Source organism: Solanum lycopersicum, chromosome 4 (assembly GCF_036512215.1).
Source record: "Solanum lycopersicum chromosome 4, SLM_r2.1".
NCBI lineage: Eukaryota > Viridiplantae > Streptophyta > Magnoliopsida > Solanales > Solanaceae > Solanum > Solanum lycopersicum.
The window spans coordinates 4,480,335-4,494,827 of record NC_090803.1 but is presented as its reverse complement, the minus strand read 5'-3'; the positions used below and the strand labels follow the sequence as shown (position 1 = coordinate 4,494,827).

The window sequence follows — 14,493 nt, the reverse complement described above, 5'->3', positions numbered from 1 at the left end:
GAAATTAAAGATAAATTGCATAAAACTGAGAGTTTAAGAGTAAAGAAATTAATCAAAGATATAGAAGTAATCTAGTACATAAGAAGGTAAGTGCATAGAACTCAAAAACATTAGACTGGGTGAAATATCGAAGGATATTTCTACATACACAAAACAAGTTCGTATAACTACAACTATACATCATCTTATTTCTACTACTCAAGAACTAGATTTCACCATACACTAGGTAATGTGGAGCTTAGTCCACTTCCTCAATCTTAGGGCCTGCACCAGCACTGCTAGCACCAGCTGAAGGGCCATCTTCATCCATACCACCAGCCATGTCAGGACCAGCCCCGCCCTGGTACATCTTCGCGATAATGGGGTTGCATATGCTCTCAAGCTCCTTCATCTTGTCCTCAAATTCATCAGCCTCCGCGAGTTGATTCCCATCAAGCCACTGAATAGCCTGCTCAACTGAATCTTCTATCTTCTTCTTCTCGTCAGGAGAAAGCTTTGAGGCGATCTTGTCATCCTTGATGGTGTTCCTCATGTTGTAGGCATAATTTTCCAAAGCATTCTTGGCTTCCACTTTCTTCTTGTGCTCTTCATCTTCAGCTTTGTACTTCTCAGCTTCTTGAACCATTTTCTCAATCTCATCTTTAGACAGTCTTCCTTTGTCATTGGTGATGGTGATCTTGTTTTTCTGACCAGTTGTTTTATCCTCAGCAGAGACATTTAGAATACCATTTGCATCAATGTCGAAGCATACAGTGATTTGGGGGACACCTCTTGGTGCTGGAGGAATGCCAGTGAGCTCAAACTTACCCAGCAAGTTGTTATCTCTGGTCCTGGCTCTTTCACCTTCATAAACTTGAATCAACACACCAGGTTGATTGTCGGAGTAGGTCGAAAACACCTGCTCTTTCTTAGTCGGAATCGTGGTGTTCCTTGGAATCAAGGTGGTCATAACACCTCCAGCAGTCTCCAGACCAAGGGAAAGAGGTGTAACATCCAACAGCAGAAGGTCCTGAACTTTCTCATTCCCTTCACCACTCAAGATTGCAGCTTGCACAGCAGCTCCATAAGCAACAGCCTCGTCCGGGTTGATGCTCTTACAGAGTTCCCTCCCGTTAAAGAAGTCCTGCAACAACTGTTGCACCTTTGGAATTCTAGTTGAGCCACCAACAAGAACAATATCATGAACACCACTCTTGTCAATTTTAGCATCCCTCAAACACTTCTCAACAGGCTCCATACATTTTCTGAAAAGATCCATGTTGAGCTCCTCAAAACGAGCACGGGTGATCGTTGTGTAGAAATCAATACCCTCATAAAGAGAATCAATTTCAATAGTTGTCTGAGCAGTGGATGAGAGTGTTCTCTTAGCTCTTTCACATGCAGTTCTTAATCTCCTAAGAGCTCTGGGATTCCCACTGATGTCCTTCTTGTGCTTCCTCTTGAATTCTTGAACAAAGTGATTAACCATCCTGTTGTCAAAATCTTCTCCACCAAGATGAGTATCACCAGCAGTAGCTTTCACTTCAAAAATACCTTCCTCAATAGTAAGTAGTGAGACATCAAACGTACCACCACCCAAGTCAAAAATAAGCACAGTTTTCTCCCCTGTACTACTTGATTTCTTATCAAGTCCATATGCAATTGCAGCAGCAGTAGGCTCGTTGATAATACGCATAACATTGAGCCCAGAAATAGTTCCAGCATCCTTAGTAGCCTGACGTTGAGAGTCATTGAAATACGCAGGCACAGTAACAACAGCATTCTTTATTGTTGTTCCAAGAAAAGCCTCAGCTATCTCCTTCATCTTAATAAGAACCATAGAGGAGATTTCTTCAGCAGAGAACTGTTTCTCTTCGCCTTTGTAATTGACAACAATCATAGGCTTGTCAGCAGGTCCCGGGATGACCTTGAAAGGCCAAAGCTTCATGTCACTCTGTACTGACGGGTCACTGAATCTCCTACCAATTAATCGCTTAGCGTCTACAATCAAGTTAAAGAAGAGTTCAGCATCAATTCAAACATAACATAATTCAAGAGTTTTAGCAATATATACATAAAATGACTTCACCAAGAAGTAATTCCAAAATACACAAAACTGATGATCACCAAAAGAGAAGAGAGCAAACACAGAGACAACACGGAAACACAAAATTGATTTCCCAAATGATCTAGTGTAATACAGTTATATATCAAAAAATCACTCTCTCTTCCTTGGAACTTCAATTGAAGAGATAATTTGTGTAAGCTAAAAATTTGTTAGTGGCTACAACAGAGTAAATAATTATTATCTTTGATGATTTTAACCTAGCATTGTTAAGCTGGACAAATTCGCTAGATTCCACTCCTTATAACACTCTTAATCGTTATTGCACTATATAAACTAACAAAAAAGCAGGGCATCAAAAGACCATAAGTTGAAAATGCAGTTACAAATCAGGATCAACTAAAACTTTCATGAATTGATGAAACAGGGCAGAAAAACAGTTCTATATATTTATGTTTGCGAAAACCTAGCTTAACAGTTATAAATGATTGATTAATCGAGAATCTAATCAAATTCAAAATTCATAAAACTCAAAATCCTTGCTCCAATATACTTAACATAAGCTCAAAGTCATAGCTCAAATACTGAACAAAAAGTGAGAATCATCAACAACAAATACAAAAATCACAAAGCAAGGAATTTCCACAACTAACCGAAAACAGTGTTGGTAGGGTTCATAGCAACTTGATTCTTAGCAGCATCTCCAATCAACCGCTCCGTATCAGTAAACGCCACATACGACGGCGTAGTCCTGTTCCCTTGATCATTAGCAATAATCTCAACTCGATCATGCTGCCATACACCTACACACGAATACGTCGTTCCGAGATCAATTCCGATCGCTGGTCCTTCACCTTTTCCGGCCATTTCCAAAACTTTAATTTTCACTAGTAAAGCAAAAGTATCACAGAATTACAGATTGTTTTTGAATAATGTGAATGAAAATGGAAAAAATGAGAAAGAGTATAAATAGTTGAAATGAGTCTCGAGAAGTTTCTAGGTAAGTGTGGATTGGATACTAAAACGGTGAGTTTTGGTGATAATTTTTTTTTTGAACCAATTGTTTGTAGCTTCTGGTAAGTTCTGGAGATTTCTCTACAGTTCTAGACGTGTTTCATAATGCTTCGCTCAATTTTCTTACCTTTTCCTCTAGTATTAGTTAGGCTCTACTAAGTATAAGTACTACTCTTCCCCGTAGATTTAGGTGATATATTTCAAATTTTGAAATTTAAATAAATTTATATTTTATGTAAGTTTTTTTATATTTTTAATTATTAATTATTGAAATATATAATATTTTTTTATGTAATTTATAAATATATATATATATATATATATATATTATTTTTTAAAATAATTGAAAATTTCACTGTTTGACTCAAAAAATAATATGTGTTACATGAATTGGGACAAAGAGTACAACATTTTAATTTTAAATGTCAATATAGGCATTTAATTATATTAAATGTAAATCTATAAAAATAATTTGAACTTTACTTTAAATTCTACATGTTAGACCACTCACTATATTATGAGCCGATAAAATTGAGTTAATTATTCAATATATATATAGAGAGAGAGAGGAATAAGTCATTCGACTCATTCAATTCAGATTATGAATGTTTAAAATGCATATTGTGCAAGGAGACATCACTTTTGCTAATTCGAATTGAAAGGTGATATAAAATCGATCTATTTCTAGCATCATATGCACAGTTAGCCCATTCATCCTAGTTAACAGTTCTAGTTCCGTATCAAGGTTACAATCGATATCGTCATTAGTATCAAGATTGTCACTGTCATCAATATCATCAGTATGCCAATTTTGATCTCATCAATATCAAAGTGTTTGCTAAAGGGCAAGTCCTAACAAAGTCTTTTAAAATATTAATTTGTGTCGAGCATATAAACAACATTTATATTGATATTTGAGGGAAAATGTGATACATATAAGGTGAATAATATTCTTAATGATGTGAAATATTTTCCAAAAGAATTATGTGAGTTTTGTTCATGACGAACAGTATTATACCTTATTAAAAGTATTTTTAAAGTTATTTTAGTTAACAATTTAAATTTCAAATGATAAACGCACTTTGTTAATTTCAAGAGATTATACAACCAAACAAACTTAACATTGCTTAATTTTAAATGAAAAATTATTCAATTACATAACTAACTTAACATTGCTTAATTTTAAATGGAGAAACTATCTAATTACATAAATAGATGTATCAACATTTAATAAGATTCGTAATATTACAAAATTAACGTGTATTTAAAATTAACCAAAATTAAGATTTGGGGCATTCCGAGAATTGAACTCGGGACCTCTCGCACCCTAAGCGAGAATCATACCACTAGACCAAATGCCCATTTTGTTTCTTAGATATCAAAATTTATTTTATATAATAAATATAAATAAGAAATATTTATATCTTTTATTTTCAATCACCAAAGTGATAGAGTTGACAAACATACATTTCATTCAATAAATATACATTATTTTTGACGTATTAAAATAAGTTAAAAATCGAATCATAATCGATCTAAATTCATAAGTAATTTTATTATTTATAATTGAAGCTCCCGAAAGGAATGTTTGTTTCAAATTTCGTGATTCCTAATTTTTTACATTTACGACAACATTATTTTCTATCAACTCTCCAGCGTAAAAATAATCTAGCAAATTATGGTATTGTTAATTAATATTGGGCACCACGTAAAAAATAATTGAGTAATAGTTAATTTTAAAGATAAATTCATTTATGAATAAAAAAATCTTTATCTAAATTGTTCAAAAATAAAACAAAATTGTTACACGAGGTTTGATTCGAACTTTGATACATATAATTTCAGCATAATCACGTGAAGTTTGAAAATTTATCAAAAACTCAAATTTCGTATAAGACTCGTGAAATTTAAACATAAAAAGCTAGAAAATTTAAACTTTCACAATTTAAATGTGATATTTATAAAATTTATTTCGTAATTTGATTAGCGACATCAAAACAACGTAACATGTTAGATTGCTTGATAATTTTCAATCTTTTGGAGTATCTCAGTACAAATCCAAAGGTGCAACGCATGATCCACGGAGGAAAAACATACACATGTTGGCATGTATTTTTTTGTCTAATACTTTTGGTAGTTGTCATCATTTAGACCTATACTTTTTAAACATCATTTGCTTTTTTAATTTTGGTGTTTTGTTTTCACATTAAAATTCGTTTTTAATTTGAATTTTAAAATTTTCAAAAGCTCTTTTTTAGACGATATTTTTTATTTTTTTTAAAAAATATTCTTAGGAGCAAAAACTAGATCTAAATATTTACTTAAAAATAAATAAAAAATATAAATTCATCGTAACATAATTTATATTGAAATAAAAATGTTACTTATAAGTTAGATAAATTCAAAATTTTAAATTATAGAGTATTTAGCACACACATTAATGTGTGGATCCACTTTTGCATGTCGACATACCAATGAGAATGGTCCCTTTTTTTTAAAAAAAAAAAAAGAAGTTAGCTAGCTCACTCAGCCCATTCCTCCAATTACTATCTTTCCTAAAAGGAATTAATTTATATATATAAGATTTTTTTAAAACTTATACTTAAAAAAACTCTATGGATCTAACACTTTTATTTAATTATATTTATTATGTAATTTCTAATGTTCTCTATCTTCGTTTTTAGCTTCAACTGAATTCAATATTTTTTCTTTATAGATTTATCGTTTTCTTTGTCCTCAAGTTCAACTGAATACTAAGAGTGCTAGAATTAAAATAACTATCAACAATCCAATTCACTTTTAAAGTATAACAATACTTTGGAAAAATTCAAGGGTTGTATCTTAACTAAAAATTTGTGTGTTGTATTACCTCAATGACTTTTAGATGGTTATTAAATCACCGATTTATAAAAGTGATATAATGATTATAATCTTTTGATCTTTAATCACCTACCACATTTGACAGTCTACATTATTGAGCAGGGATAGATTGAATCTACAACGGAGTATTAAGTTTTCTTCTTATTTTGTAATCAAGCACGGTAACTAGGTGTATTCCTATTATAAATACAAATAAATTCTAGTTTCGTACGAGAAAAAATCATGTTTCTTATAACTCAAGTTTTATTTCTATATTCCTCTCGCAAGTTCAAGAACAAAGAATAGATTGTTCATAATGAAAGAGTATTAAAATAGTAATTCAAGAACACAAGATTAATTTAAATAATAATCAACTTCATCTATTGATTCAATATTCTGCAATTATTTGTAACTGCAGCCCCAAATCAAGGGTTCTTAGCTATTCATGATAATAAAAAAGCACAAAAGCAATTGTTTCCATGCAAAGTAATGTTTTTTAAGAAAAAATAGAAGATAAGAAACCTAATAACGAATTCTATTGTCTTCTCTTGCGCTGAAAAGTATGACGATACCCTAAAAAAAAGGTACAAGAGAGTGTTTATAGGGTTTGAAAAATTAATTTATTTTCCTTCTTGAATTTAGACCATAAAAAATTTGAGATTCCTCGTAACGACATGTGTGACGGTGTTATGCCAGCATAGCGTCAACTTGGGGCTTCATCAATTTAGACCCTAATGTGGCACACCGACAGAGCGCTAGCTTGGGGTTTCAACATTTTGGAGGCTAGTGTGGCGCCTCTAGTGTTTAGCCTGGGGTGTATGCAGTTTTGAATATGGAGTGACGTCCTGATAATGCTCAATTACACTTCATTCAATTTTAAGTGTAGGCGGTTGCTAACAAGTATAAATCCAACTAAGAATTTGATCGATCCCGCGTACAGTGATATGGTAGAGAATTCAACCAATAAGTGATATTGTGTCCTAATCGTTTGTAGATGCTGAAGTTTTGAAACATTAAAGTAATTACAAAGTTTTGACAATTAATATCGAACGGGGAATTTGAGTAACCAATTTATGACTACTAACAATCGAAAGTAAAAAAGTAGAGAAAGTTTCTTGGGAGTGCAATAAGTTGAATGTTAATGGGAGAATGCACAAGTACTCCCTTAAATTATGATCGAAATTTCAGAGACACACCTTAATTAAACCAAAGTCCTATTACCCTCAAGACTTTTTTTTTTTTTGTAATTATATATACTTTGTGTCTGAAATGACACACTCCGTGACCCACGTAATTGATGCGGGTGGAAGATATTTGAATGCCACATAAGCAAAAAAGGTGCATAAAAATATAAAAAAAAATATGTTCATGGGGATACCTTAATTTAATTAAGGTGCGTCTCTTGAATTTCGGTCATAGTCTAAGGAGGTACTTGTGTATTTTCCCAATGTTAATTTTGCGTGATGGGTAAGTACTAGTTAATCTAATGTGTTGAATCTCACTGGATAGTTATTTTCAATCAACTATTGCAAATCAAGTGAATTCTCTCGAACCTCAACAAGCAAAACACAATTGAACAACTCATTGTCTCAATCAATCAACTTTTTCAAGTTAGATTTGTAAAATTGCAATCAAACTTACGTTCTCAAGTTAGATTCATAATGATGCAACCAATACAATCATCAACTAATAATTCTGACTCTAATACTTCTTTTTCAAGCAAGTATCGAGCACTAAGCTCGAATTACATTTGCAACTACAATTCCTCAATTAATACATAATCAACTAATTGAACCCACATCAAAATAACAATTACAACACCTATTAACTAGCTAACGCATTCAATTACATAATCACACCTCAAAAAATAGGGGTTTCAATCAAACATTGTAAAGAACAAATAACCGTTACCAACAAAGATTTTATCAGATTTGACAACAATCCAAAGTCTTCAAATACTAAAAATTAGGCTAAAAGTCTCACAAACGCTAAATCTCTACTCAAAATGTAAAAATATGTTCTAGAATGAAAAAACTCTAAAACCCATAAGTGAACAATGTGAGAACTACCTCTCTTCTTTTTAAAAATGCATTTATATATGTTCTCAGAATTAAGCACAGAGTTAACTCCGCGAAGTAAGTCGAACTCACTAAACAGATCAACGCGCTGAATGCTCCTCTTCTCGCCTTTTTGGCGTGGCTTTTCACCAAGACTTCCTATAAAATTCAGCGGTTGGGTCGAGTTCGCCAAACTGGTCAGCGGTGCGCTGAGTTCTCCTCTTCTCACCTTCTTAGCGTGTTTCTTCCCACCTCTTTTTGTAACATTTGGCAAGCAAAATTGACATCGCCGAACTCATCGGCGTGTCACCAAACCGCTTGACTGCTCACCAAGTTAGTTTTTATTCATGGATTAACGTGTTGGAACTTTAGGCGAGCTAAAGGTCCACTCGGCGACTCGCCGAGTGACTTTGGCAAGTACCAACTTTGCTTTCCTTTAACTTTTTCAACCTTCTCGCTCTTATTTTTCTCGTAATGTCCTTGTCTTACTCTTGTGTCTTCATTGCTGCCTTTTAACATTTTAGCATCACTTATGAGCATAAAATAGACATTGAGGACACTAAATCTCTATATATTAAGCCCTACAGGAGTTGAAATCCCCGACCCATCACGCCCCTGTAGTGCACCACACTCAGTTTTCACTTGTCTAGTTTTTTCCGCACATTCATCTGATTAGCAACTAAGCTTTACTCGTTCGCTTCAGCTCTTAATTGATTGATTCTCATGTCAAACTTTATATGTAGTCTAGTTATATATCTTAGTGCACAATATCACAATACTCTTTAAAACAAACACAATATAGTAAAAATGCTCTTAAAAGTAAGGGTACATGTGAGTAAAATGTAGCAAATAATATGCTCGAGATCAATATCCTCTATTTTCCGTTTTTAGATTGTGATTATTTTTTAGTAAAATCAAAATCAAATTAATAGTTACGATTTTTAAAATTTAAAATCAAATAAAGTGTCAATTTTTTAATCGATTTGGTTCGAATTGCGATTCGAATTGAGTTTTTTAACCATAACCATGAACATACTTCCCTCATTATTACTAAAAATACAAGGCAAAAAAGGACAAATATATCCCGAACTATCATAAATGATTTGCAAATATCCCCGATCATATTTTTGGGACATTGATGCCATTGCGTCCAAAAATTAGAGCATATATACCCTTTATACTAACTGACATACACGTGTCATAATTTGATCCACCGATCGAACATTTATCGATGCATAAGAACATATATGCTCTAGTTTTTAAACGGCAAAGACATTATATCTCAAAAATATGACAAAAAATATTTACATTATCATTTATGATAATTCAAAAATATATTAATTTTTTTTCTCAAAATTCAATAAATATGAAGTATTGAACTCCTAAAATTTAAATCTAAAAAAACTCTTCCACAAATGGTTCCAAATGATATACTTGTTAACCCCCAATTTTTATGCTGCACCGCCCCTGTTTGTATAAATTCCATGAACCTCTGTTTTTCTTCGTCTCTTTCGCAGCCCTAGAACCTTCTTGAGAGAACCCCTTTTTGTATTCTTTAGCTTTCTCTCTCTAGAAGAATTTCTCTTTTTTCCCCTCTCTCTCTCTGAAGTAGTATGGCTTCACAAGCTAGTCTTCTCCTTCAGAAACAACTTAAGGGTATCCGTTTTGGGGTTCTATGTAATTTTTGCTGAATTGGGGTTGTTTTCTTTTCTTTTTTTTTTTGATTTGTGCTTTTTTTTCTTGCAGATCTCTGTAAACACCCAGTTGATGGATTTTCGGCTGGTTTGGTTGATGAAAGCAACTTGTTTGAATGGAGTGTCACCATTATTGGACCTCAAGATACTTTATAGTGAGTGGTCACCTTGTTTTTGTCTTGATTTTGAATTTGGGTTTGTAGCTAATTTGTTTCTTGAATTTGTTGTTGTAGCTTAAATGACTATCTGATGATTCAAGTAATTGGGTTGTGATTCTATTAATATTTCATTTAATTTAAGAATTTGTTGTGATTTGGTTTAATGTTCCTTTGAAATGGCTGTGCGGTCGAGTCAAGTAATTGGGTTCTGAAGCTGTAATCTACTGATATTTGATAACAAGGTTTTGGCCATTTGGGTTCTGGGTTTTTCGAATTTCTGCTGAAGCTTTGAAATAGAAACATTGATGGTATCTTTGTATTGGAATTAAATGGAATATTGCAGAATAGAAAGAGGATTGCATTGATTGGTTGAAAAGAAGGATCTTGTCATTCAATTGTTTCTTGAAGATGAACTCCCTGTCTGTTGCTCCTCAGACCCATGAATATTGATAACTATAGATTTATTCGTACCGGATTTAGGGGACTGCTAAGTGGTACACCAATTCAATAGTGTTTCCCATATCAATCGAGTATGTCCACCATCTCAGAGGGAGAGTCTGCCTATCTTGATTGGTATGAAGAATGTCTTGAGGTTTCAAGCTATTGAAGTGTATAGATTTATCTTGCCGGGGAGAAAGGCTACATGGAGAGAATGTACAAGTAAAGAGTCTATTTTGACATAAAATAGATAATTTATTTTCCCTATTAAGTGTAGGCGCGAAGTAATTTATGTGAAAAAAGGACTATTTCCAGCTAACTTTGTGTCCTTGGTGCTTGCGGTTTTGAGAACTCATTTTTCTGGAGTTTGCATTCCTCGCCTATTAACTTTCTTTTAATCTGTGATTGTTGTATTAACCTTAGATATGCTAAAATATGACAGTTCTTTCATATTTAATTAAGGGTATAAAATTGTGTAATCGCTATTATTGCAGTGAAGGGGGTTTCTTTAATGCTATCATGAGCTTTCCTGAAAATTATCCCAACAGTCCTCCAACTGTAAGGTTTACCACAGAGATCTGGCATCCAAATGGTCTGTAGCTACATATCTATTTTTGAAGCTTAATAAACTAGTTGTTCTTCATTACCATTGTCAGCACTGATTTTAGTTTTTGCTTGTTTTTTTTTGGTATGACAATACAGTTTACTCTGATGGGAAGGTTTGCATCTCAATTCTTCACCCCCCTGGTGATGATCCAAATGGCTATGAGTGTGCTAATGAGCGTTGGTCTCCTGTCCACACGGTATTGCTATATCACAAATGTCATTGTGAAATGTGAACTGCAGAATTTCTGTCTTTCTTCCTATTTTTTCTAACCTCCCACCAACTGCATGGAGGAAGATTTTTCCTTATCTTTTCATTTTGCTTACTGCAAAAAAACTTAAAAAGTGTGGGGGTTAATGTCTCTCCAAGATTTGGCTACTGTTTCTTGTTTTTGCTTCAAATCTCAAGATCATCTGAATTTACTAAAATGAATAAAAAAACAAAATAAAATAAAAGAAACACTTTGGAGATCTTCTGCAGTGCTTTTCTTAAGCGTTTCCCAGAAAAGCTAAAATTAATGAGCTTTTGATTCACATTGCTCCTGTTTTGAGAAGGCAATGTATGACCTCAAGAACATGGATCTATAATTTTTGTTGTGTATCCTGTGACTGCCTTAATCTTCTATTAGTGATAACTCTTCTATCAATGTTTAATCTCTTTGTAATTGAGTAGGTCGTGGAACTCAATGTGACCACTTTGTCTTTAAACCTTCATTCCTTTGTCAAATGCATCAACCTGTCTACTTTCTTCATTCTCAAGTTCCACATGCATGAAAAAAATACTACAGTTTCCGTTGATCAAAGGATTTAATCTCTTCTGTGGGGTCCCCCTCCCCCTCTTTTTAAATTGACCAATTGATTTATATAAGCAGTGCATAGAACATGTTCAGAGTTCTACTAGATTAGAATTCTCTGTCCAACGTGCTTGCCAATTTTAATGATGCATGTCAAATGTAAGGACACCACCTGTGATGATTTTTTTTTCCCCCGTGGTTTCAAATGTAATTGCTTCAATCTTATATTTTGCCCGACGTCAGTGCTTCTTTATTTATTGCTTATTGACATGTGCAAATGTTGATATATTTCTATAGAATCAAAATTGACTTTGAGAGTCCTTTGCAGGTGGAGAGTATAATTTTGAGCATCATATCCATGCTTTCAAGTCCTAATGATGAGTCCCCTGCTAACGTGGAAGCTGCTGTAAGTAACTTGATTTCTAAATTCTTTCTTATTGATCCCCTGTAAATGAACTGCCTAACATTGGAACTTCATCGGAACCTTCTGTAGTTCATATGTCTTCACACATTCAATAGGTTTTCTTTTTTGAGTTTCACGCATAGTAATATCCCCACAACTATCTCTCTATAAACAAAATGTCCTTAGATATCTCGACTTTTAGGAGTTACCTTAAAATGTAGCCAAGTCTGTGTGATGATAGTGAGATCAATCAGTCGGTGGAAGATATTTGAGTTTGTTAGAGTGGAAGGTGCTGATAAAATAGAAAGCAAATGACATGTCGTTTCTTCTTTATTGTTGAGGCAAGCTGTTTTGTACAGTAAGGATGAACTATAGACACATTTCTTTAAATCATTTGTTCCATCTGATACCCTGAAGTGCCTTCTAATATCTTATTAATGTATCATTTTATGGTCTTGTGCAGAAGGAATGGAGGGAAAAAAGGGATGAATTCAAGAAAAGGGTCAGTCGTTGTGTAAGACGGTCACAAGAAATGTAGTGAACACAGAAATGTACCAATGCATTTTATGATAAAGCTGATAAAATGGCTTATCATCGTTCTTTTGGCTGGATGTTCATTGCTACAAAGTGTAGAATTTGTCAACCGTTAGACATTGTGTATTGTGCCTTTCTAGTCTTACTTTGAAGGTTCATTGCCAGTTATATTTCTTGGAAAAACTTTATAGGTTGCTGAACTTTGTGATCTTTGGCCTTCTCTTTTTTTTTTTATGTTATATCAAGCTTTATGTCTCTTCCACCCCAGAAGTGAAAGAAGGCACATTAATGAAAAAAAGTGGATGGGTTGATATTTGGTTGTAATATATCAAGTCATATTTTCCCATTGTAACGTAGAGTGCTTTTTTTCTTTTTTTGTGTGTGGGAGTCAAGTCATATTTTCCCATTGTATGTATGGTGTTTTTTTTTTCATTCGTTTCTTGTGTGTGTGTGTGTGTGTGGTGGTTTGGAGGGGGGTGGGGGGAGGGAGTTGCATTTGTCTAGTTAAAATGATAAAAAATTTATTTAGATATCACAAAGGTAGAGGTAAGGTTGCGTATATCATTAGTTGATTCTCTTCCATTGAGTTGTCGGGATCTTACATTCTACTCTTTTTATACTTCCACGTACGTGTTTAGATCTCTGAAAGATAGAGGTAAGATTTGTACATATGCTATCTTTGACGATAAAAAATTATACTTAGAATACATGTTAAAGTTCTCTTCCAAGCTTATTCAATCAAAAAGACAAATGATGTAGCACAGGTAGAAAGCAACAAGCAGTGTGTACTTTGAACATTGAATCTTTTTCAAAGTAAAGTGTGTCTATAAAAAGGAAGGAACAAAGAAAGATGTACTGTATTTTGTACTCTAATATTACATATTGATGATCTATTGTGTTAAAAAAAAACATAAAATTCAAAAATATTTCTTACTTCTACATTTTCATGACCTATCAATTAAGACACCATTTAAATGGAAGCAATATAAAGTATTACTAATTATTTATCCCAAAATTAAAAATTCTAAATATTGAATAGGGTCCACATTTTCTCTCTATACCCTTGCCAAACAAATATTTAGTAGTTTTCTTTTTCTGAAATCAAGGTTTGACTAATTTTGAACTCATACATTGCGAAGTTTATTTTTGCAGATAGCTATATATTAATGATTTTAGATTTTCATTAATAACATTGTGCAGTACTCGATAATTCACTTATGATTTTCGATCCTTTTTAATACAGGATTGTTAACATTTAATTGAAGAAAATACAAGAAAATTTTAAGGTTAAAATTTTTATATTACTCAAGATATGGTTGTGTATTGATTGGTTCGATTTGATTTGGAGTTTATTGATTTGACTTATCGGTTATCGATTCGATTTGTAGACGTGTTAAACTATTATAGTATCTCCAAGATATTGTCTTATCAAGTATCGTGTGTCAAGATTGTTATCGGTTCGCTTTGATTTAGTCATAAAGATCTAACACGAACAAAAAAAAAATTGAAAGTCACTTAGAAATAGGTGACAAACCAAATGAATCGTGTACATGAGTTGGCATACTACATCTTGCTTCAGAACAAACATTAGTACATTGTAGAATAATTAATAGTTTGAAACAACCAGGAATAGAAGTATGAAACTAAGTCTTATGTCAAGGACTTCATATATCAAACAACATAAATATAATTAATTAATTTACGATCAAGTTATCGATTAATTCGTTAAGAAAAATCTTAAACTATTTCAAAATCTATTACTTATAATAAAAAGAAAATTAAAATCACTATTAAATCAATAATTTTTTCAATACAAATTACCGTTTTAGTTCAATTTTAAACAATCTTAACTCTACATTATAAAAGTTTACTCGATTATGAAATCATTTCAATCG

General features: G+C 32.8%; 2 protein-coding genes and 1 non-coding gene across 3 annotated transcripts; 1 reads left to right on the top strand and 2 right to left on the bottom strand.

The window, feature by feature from the left end:
• Positions 1 to 51: 51 nt before the first annotated feature.
• Positions 52 to 2,952, bottom strand: hsc70.3 (heat shock protein 70-3). Its single transcript, NM_001279284.2, has 2 exons — positions 2,698 to 2,952; positions 52 to 1,980 (listed from the first exon to the last, which is right to left on the bottom strand). The coding sequence occupies exons 1-2, from the start codon at positions 2,909 to 2,911 to the stop codon at positions 239 to 241; spliced, it is 1,956 nt and encodes a 651-aa protein (NP_001266213.1). The 5' UTR covers positions 2,912 to 2,952; the 3' UTR covers positions 52 to 238.
• A 1,395-nt stretch (positions 2,953 to 4,347) lies between these two features.
• On the bottom strand, positions 4,348 to 4,419 carry TRNAP-AGG (transfer RNA proline (anticodon AGG)). Its single transcript has one exon. It is a non-coding gene; the product is annotated as a tRNA-Pro (tRNA).
• A 4,914-nt stretch (positions 4,420 to 9,333) lies between these two features.
• On the top strand, positions 9,334 to 12,950 carry LOC101262710 (ubiquitin-conjugating enzyme E2 7). The gene is made up of 6 exons (XM_004236705.5): positions 9,334 to 9,630; positions 9,721 to 9,823; positions 10,759 to 10,856; positions 10,967 to 11,067; positions 11,990 to 12,067; positions 12,528 to 12,950. The coding sequence occupies exons 1-6, from the start codon at positions 9,588 to 9,590 to the stop codon at positions 12,600 to 12,602; spliced, it is 498 nt and encodes a 165-aa protein (XP_004236753.1). The 5' UTR covers positions 9,334 to 9,587; the 3' UTR covers positions 12,603 to 12,950.
• Positions 12,951 to 14,493: the final 1,543 nt, after the last annotated feature.